This window comes from Mya arenaria, chromosome 1, assembly GCF_026914265.1.
Source record: "Mya arenaria isolate MELC-2E11 chromosome 1, ASM2691426v1".
NCBI classification, from domain to species: Eukaryota; Metazoa; Mollusca; class Bivalvia; order Myida; family Myidae; genus Mya; species Mya arenaria.
The window spans coordinates 1,234,195-1,241,382 of NC_069122.1; the positions used below are offsets into that span (position 1 = coordinate 1,234,195).

At 37.0% G+C, this 7,188-nt stretch overlaps 1 protein-coding gene across 1 annotated transcript in view; it reads right to left on the reverse strand.

The window, feature by feature from the left end:
- Positions 1–6,777, reverse strand: part of LOC128234989 (titin-like) — a 54,311-nt gene extending 47,534 nt beyond the window's left edge. The window contains exons 1-5 of the mRNA XM_052949659.1: positions 6,645–6,777; positions 5,582–5,685; positions 4,241–4,388; positions 1,187–1,245; positions 444–574 (exon numbers count right to left, since the gene is read on the reverse strand). Of these exons, the coding sequence (XP_052805619.1) occupies positions 444–574; positions 1,187–1,245; positions 4,241–4,388; positions 5,582–5,685; positions 6,645–6,777 (575 nt within the window). The remainder of the gene's footprint in view (positions 1–443; positions 575–1,186; positions 1,246–4,240; positions 4,389–5,581; positions 5,686–6,644) is intronic.
- Positions 6,778–7,188: the final 411 nt, after the last annotated feature.

The following is a 7,188-nucleotide window of genomic DNA, read 5'->3' on the forward strand; positions in this document are numbered from 1 at the left end:
ATTTGGGAGTAAGAGTGCATCTTTAAAGTAAGAAACATTCATTTCTATGAAGAGAATCAATCCGTTCAGATATATACTATTTACCAGGTGTTTGGAGTGAAGTTTCACCAAATAATATTGATGGAGCTTGGTGTTTAAACCGTTATTTTATTCGTATCTATTGGTTTATATGTCTTGTGAAGAAAAATAATGATCCAATTACTTCACTGAAAATAATTGGGAAGCAAACAAATGAACTCTGGTGATCAAAATGGACGGAAATACGATGATAAGACATCTTAGAAATGGAATGAAATGTTACAAACCGTTGAGAGAAAAGCAACAATGCAAAATAAAAAGAGTGTATATTCTTATTGTAAGTAAAAAGAAGTCGGTGGATATTTTCAAAACGAGGTTTCAGAAAAGAGGTGGGGGATGGGGAAAGGGGTGCATGCCCAACTCACCGGGGTACAGTATCTTCTATAGTACTATAAGTCGTGTGACGTGACCCTGTGACGTCACGAGACCTACTGACGTCACGGGCACTTTTTGTCGTCTGCTTTACACGTGCGCCCCGTACGGGCGATCTAGTTTTCTACAGGTGTGAAGGAAGTAGTAAATGACTAATAAGCATGGTAATCATAAGCTCTGTTAATTGATGTATCAGTAATGTTTTTGTTTTTTAAAATTCTGCAATTGCAATGAAAAGTATATGCGAAGCTATTTAAAACCTGCCCAGCAAACACAATTAAAATAGTAAAAGAAACTGAACTCTGTAAATAACAAGCTGCAAGCCCACGTCACACAATCTATATTCTACTTGAAAATAATAATATTTATATAAACATTTACTCATTTTCTGCAACAATGCGTACTTTTAAAACTTTAAAAGCAAAAACTGTTATTAAAGTAAAAAAAAAACCTTGACATTCTTTATAACGCAGCTGCAAGCTCCAATCAAACTAATTATATACTGGAAAATCATTACAAAGAATATACTCTATTTCTGCAACAAAGCGTAATTGTATCGGAAGAGATACAGTTTTACAGATGTATTGAACAGTATATTATTCCATTGTTTGTTTTAGTAAAAAGATATTTGTAAGACCGAAAAAGCACACATCCAACCGTCTAGAGGCCTTGATGTCCACTGTAACGTGAGACAGCAGAGCTGTAAAGTATACTGATATACGTAATGAAAATGTACCTTTGCTGTTTTGGAGCGTCTGTCAAGCTGGGTTTCTTGTTCTAACGCGTTTCGCAGACCTGAAGATTTCAAGAGATCAAATCACACATCTATGACAATGATTACATCCGCCAATAATTGTTGAAAATATAAGGACATCAAATAATACAGCACTATTATTATTATTATTATTATTATTATTATTATTATTATTATTATTCTACTTTTTGACCTTACATTTTAAAAGAATTAATGCGCTGGGGTTACAAAATGGGATGTACGGTGTTATTCGGTTAAAAGTAGTGCGAATTAAAAGACCATTATAATTAAATACGTGCATTAGATTGCAACTTTAATAAGAATTTGAAAGCAAGCCGAAGGTTTTAGTGAGAACCAGGGGCAAACAGATAATTATAGATAAATACGCTACAAAATAAAATGTCTTGACTAAAAGACCCTGTCTTAGAATAACTACTACAAATAGTCAAAACGCCCTCAGCCAAATATCGGGTTTCATTTGAATTACCATAACTCTAGCAATACACTTGCAAGATGAAAGCAATGTTCATATAACCTTGTACATATTGGTGTATCAGTAATTGTTTGAAACCAGCTGATCATGTTAAAAAAACATCAACTAACATTACCTAAGGTAATGACAAGCACTTATCGGTTACAGTTTGAAGTCATTCGTAAGATTGTTTGGATTCAATATCGATTGCATGTGAAAAGAATTGTAAATCAGTAAAATCACGCTACAGCATTTCAACAGTCTCAGCGCTTTCATTTTCTTTTGGATTAAGGATGCAAAGGACAGCTCCAACTCCGATTCCAAATATTTTTACAATTTTCTCTACCCCAGGGCTTGGGATTTCGACAAAAAAGCAAATTTTCTAAATCCCCTGAGTTTCTTCACCGATCCTACTAGGATATAAATCTGTTGGTAAGTGCATAAATGACATCCCAATATAGCATCCAGCAACTGTTTTAGGAACGTGATTTCTAGCTTTAAGTACAGTCAGGATACTAGATACTGAGGAACGAAAACGAATGGGTTGAAAGTGTACTTGAGTATAGCAGCAGATAGCGACCTGTCACTTTCACCTCGGTATGTGTCTCATAATGGCGGTATAACACGAAATATCAGGGAAGAAAATGAAGCCACTTTGTTATCGTGACCATTACGGACTGAAACACAACCCTATATGAATAATCACTGAACATAAGTATATGTTGTTTTTGTGTTTAAAAAATCGATTATACTTGTGAATTATGCACCTGTCAATTGTAACCATGCCCCCCCCCCCCCCCCGGTCCGGGGGTATACCGGGGATAGCCGGGTGAAAGGGCTGTGTTTTTACTTTCCAGGTGGCCCCGCAGGGCCGGGTGACCGCGGTGGTTTTGTCATAGCGCCAAATTAAGCCGAGATTGGGCCTTATATAGAGTCTCTGGGGTGCGGGGGAATTTGGCCGGGGTTTAACCATCAATTTGTCCCCGAAGGGCGGGGATTTTACCCAGGGTTGGCTGGACCGAAAGTCAAAGTACCGGCTATTCCCCGGACCTGGGGACCGTGGTTACAAATGACTGGTGCATTATGGATGCCTAATGACCCCGTAATATATTCAGAAGCAATTGAGAGCTGTTCTCTGTCGTTTTGGCTACGTTAATAAACATACCCTTATATGACGTATTTGTTAACATTGCTGTTTAAACGTTCACGAGAGTGAAAAAAGAGGTGCATTCTCCATGAGTTTGTGTCATTTGGTAGCATATGTAATATGTCATATGTCATCCAGCTTGGAAACGGATGCACGAAATAAGGACATTCATAAACGTACGAGTTTTGCGTGAGGGTTGTTTGTCATGGTTTATGAATTGATTTTCAGGGGCGTAGCTAGCCCTCTATTCATGTGGATTCATGATTCTGGTGCATTCTGGGCGTTGTGTGGTGTGCTTTATGTAGTACTGGAAAATGGACAGTTTTAGGTTCATGTAGTCACGTACACATACTGCAAATTTGGCAGATTTTTTTGTCAGAATCATGTGGATTCAGCCGCGTACTCGCGTATAGGCAGCTACGCACCTGATTTTGACACTCATGGTGTATGCTCGCTTAGATGTGAGAAAAAAGCAATATTTTGGCCTGAGATTCTTAGTAAGAACGTAAGATATTTGATTTACTTTATAATAAGATTTTGTTTGTATTTGAAACTTAAAACTAGTTACCATTTCCTCTAAACTGACTAAACTTTCAGGTTAGAGAACGAATGTGCACATCATACGGCCACAGCTTTTGTGGCATGGAAACATTGTATAGCAGGCCATTTTACTTCCAAATTTGCAAGTAATGGTCTTTCAAAAAATACCAAATGCGCGTTAAAAGAGCGAAAATTGTTATAACTGCTAGTGTATAGTGGCTTAGAATTAAATAATTAGCTAACATTCAAAATTGAAAAAGGGTTAATTTGAATATGAAGGTCTGATGTCGATTGAACCCCTGTTACTCTACCTCATTTAAGGAAATGGGGAACTGATAACAATGTTAAACTAAGGTCGGGCGAGAGTGGTCAAGTGGTATAGGTATCAGTCTCCTATTCAAGAGAGCGTAGTTTCAAACATGGCTACTCTCGAAAAGAACACCAGTACTGATTTCTACTCTGGAAATGGACTCGAGAGTGATCTAGCATGTATCTGTCCAATCGGAACACCTCGGCCATGTCCTATCTAAAACAACTCCGATTGTTTATGGACGGTTGACGATGTCAGAATTATTTATATTTAACTACGCTGCAAGTAAATCGTGTAGTAATTTCAATTCAGAACTTTACTGTTACGAATATTAATTATTCATGCAATAATATATTTTACTGGAAATCAATTTGAAATTAGTAACACAAATTACATGCCCAAGCAGTACAATGAAATAATAATATAATTAATAATTTTACGAAGTACATGTACTTCTACTAGTGTACCGGCATGCATCCGCGGTTATTTTCGATGGAAAATGACAGAGGTGTTCCAATTTAGATCTGTCTTCCCAAATGAGCTTAATTAAACGGATAACAGTCATACCTTCCTGGTTGTAGTAGTCTACGAAGTCCTTGGACTTGAGTATTGACCCCACATGTCGACTGAAGCCCTGGTATTTGGGCTCGTGTGTTGGTCCAGCAGTCGGCCGGTACCGGTGGATGACTTGAACCTCGCGGAGAGGGAGGTCATGCTGTAAACAGGAAATTTTATCATGTTTTAAGTTTACCTAAAAATAATGCAAATGTTTACCCTGCTTCACACATGAACCGGTATCGTCCAGTTCAATGTCGCCATTTACTCTATGACGTCAATAATTTTGGACCCGGCAAAATGACGCTTAATAATAAATGAAACTTTAGAGTCTTGAAATCAAAAAAGTGTATTTATGAACGAACAGGTGCTTGAATGATTGAACCTCGCAAGGGGTCGGTTAGGAGGGTGGGTTTGAATCAAATCTGGACGCACTTTACTCGAAAAAACAACACATCTGTAGTTGTAGAAGAATAAAAATATCGGTCTTCACTTTCGGTTAAAAATGACAAAACACAAAAATCCAAGAACATCTTACATTAAAAGCTTTTCTCTTTGCTATTAAATAAATAAACCATTGATATTGTATAGATGATACATCGTACTCTTGGGGGAAAAGTTGCTATAATGGTGTCAATTTAATTATGATTATTGAATAATTATGACGATATGGGCGTTATAAATAAGCTCCGCTGTTTATACGCAATTCGTTTCCACGGAGATGATAGATATAATTATCACTATCGCCTGTGGTTAAGAGAAGAAAAGTCAGTAAATGCGATATAGGGATGATTTATATTGAATAGGTGTCTACTTTGGATCAAACACCGGATGTTTATAAAATGAAAATTGTATGCAGATTCTTTATAAACGTAAGTTAACTAAATGTGCATAAATTGTTTTATACAGTGGTTATTTTGCGAGTAATTCAGTGGTCATTTTGGTAATTTTGGAAGTAGTTCAGTGGTTATTTTTCGAGTGATTCACTGGCCATTTTTCGAGTGATTCACTGGCCATTTTTCGAGTGATTCACTGATCATTTTCGAGTGGTTCACTATTCATTTTGCGAGTGATTCACATATCATTTTCGGAATGATTCACTTATCATTTTCTGAGTGAGTCACTGATCATTTTCCGAGTGATCATTTTCAGAGTGATTATCTGATCATTTTCTGAGTGAGTCACTGATCATTTTCCTGTGGTTCACTGGTCATTTTCCAGTGGTTTACTGGTCATTTTCCGGTGGTTCACGGATCATTTTGGAGTGTTTCATTGATCATTTTCCAGTGGTTCAATGGTAATTTTCCAGTGGTTTTCTGGTCATTTTCCAGTGGTTTACTGGTCGTTACTTACGAAAATGCCGTTTGCATAATTGGCGAGCCTGTCATACTCTCTGTGTAGCACCACTCGTCTGCTGGTATCAGAGAGGCGGGGGCTGATCAGCGGACGCCTGTCGTCTGTAATATAACAGAAAAGATGATGTCCACAACCACAAAATGAATTGTTTAGAGTCGCTTGTTTAGAGAAGAAACAGAAATTGGTCACTAACGTCGTTTTTATATAAAACAAAAACTTAATAAGAAAAAAGTATGTCGTCTACAACAGAATATATGTCGTACGTAAAACGGAAGACCTTCTGCAAACAAAAATATATTAGGATGTGTGCATACTTGTTCAGAAACTATGGAGAATGGTTTATATAAATGCATCATCTGCACAATTGAAAATTTGATGCTTGTTGACAGAGTTATATCTGAAAATATGTCGTCTACCTAAACATAACAAACGTGTGCAAACGGAATAAATGTCATCGATATCTGCATTGAGAAAATAATACACAAATACGTTTATGGCGTTTATTAACACAAAATGCGTCTTCTGCTAAACGCAAAGCTACTGTCTGCAAACAGTAATTGCATCTTCACATTTATTATGTTGTTTTTTAAACAGAAAGTATGACAATAATTTGTTTCATAAGAAATTATGTCGTCTAAAAACGTTTATTAGCCAAACAATACCCTTTTAGCATTGTTTAAAGCTGAAAGTGGTTAAAAACTAATACTGTTTGTTGACATTCTCAACCAATTCACCCACGCAGCCAATACCAGACTTTTTACAGACTGATATTTCTCATTGTCCCAGTAAATGTTCTTTTTAGACGTTTCTCCCAATCATTTCAGGCTAAATTACAAATCGTGCCGGCCTATTTTTATGCTATGTTTTGGAAACATCTTCATTCTGTAATAATTTATCCACACATATACGTGGGAAGGTTTGATTAAGGCCATTTTACCATGAAAATCACCACCACCACTACCACTACCACCACAACAGAACAAAAAAACACACCATCATCATTAACACCACTACCACCACAACCAACACCATTATCATTATCACCATCCACCAAAAGTACCTATACAACCACTACCACCATCATCATCATCAGTATTACCATCTTCAACCACTACCACCACTACCACCAAAACCACCATCTTCATCATTATCACTACCACCACCACAACCACCACTTCCACCACCATCATCATTGTTACCATTTTCCACCACAACCACCATCATCAGCATTATCACCATCCACCACCACTACCACCACAACCACCACACCCACCATCATAATCATCATCATCATCAGCAGCAGCAGCAGCAGCAGCAGCAGCAGCATCATCATCATCATCATCATCATCATCATCATCATCATCATCATCATCATCATCATCATCATCATCATCATCATCATCATCAAAAACAACATCATCATCATCATCATAATCATAATCATCACTATCAACTTAAATTTTATCATCATCATCATCATCATCATCATCATCATCATCATCATCATCATCATCATCATCATCATCATCATAATCAACTTAACTTTCATCATCATCATCATCATCATCATCATCATCATCATCATCATCATCATCATCATCACC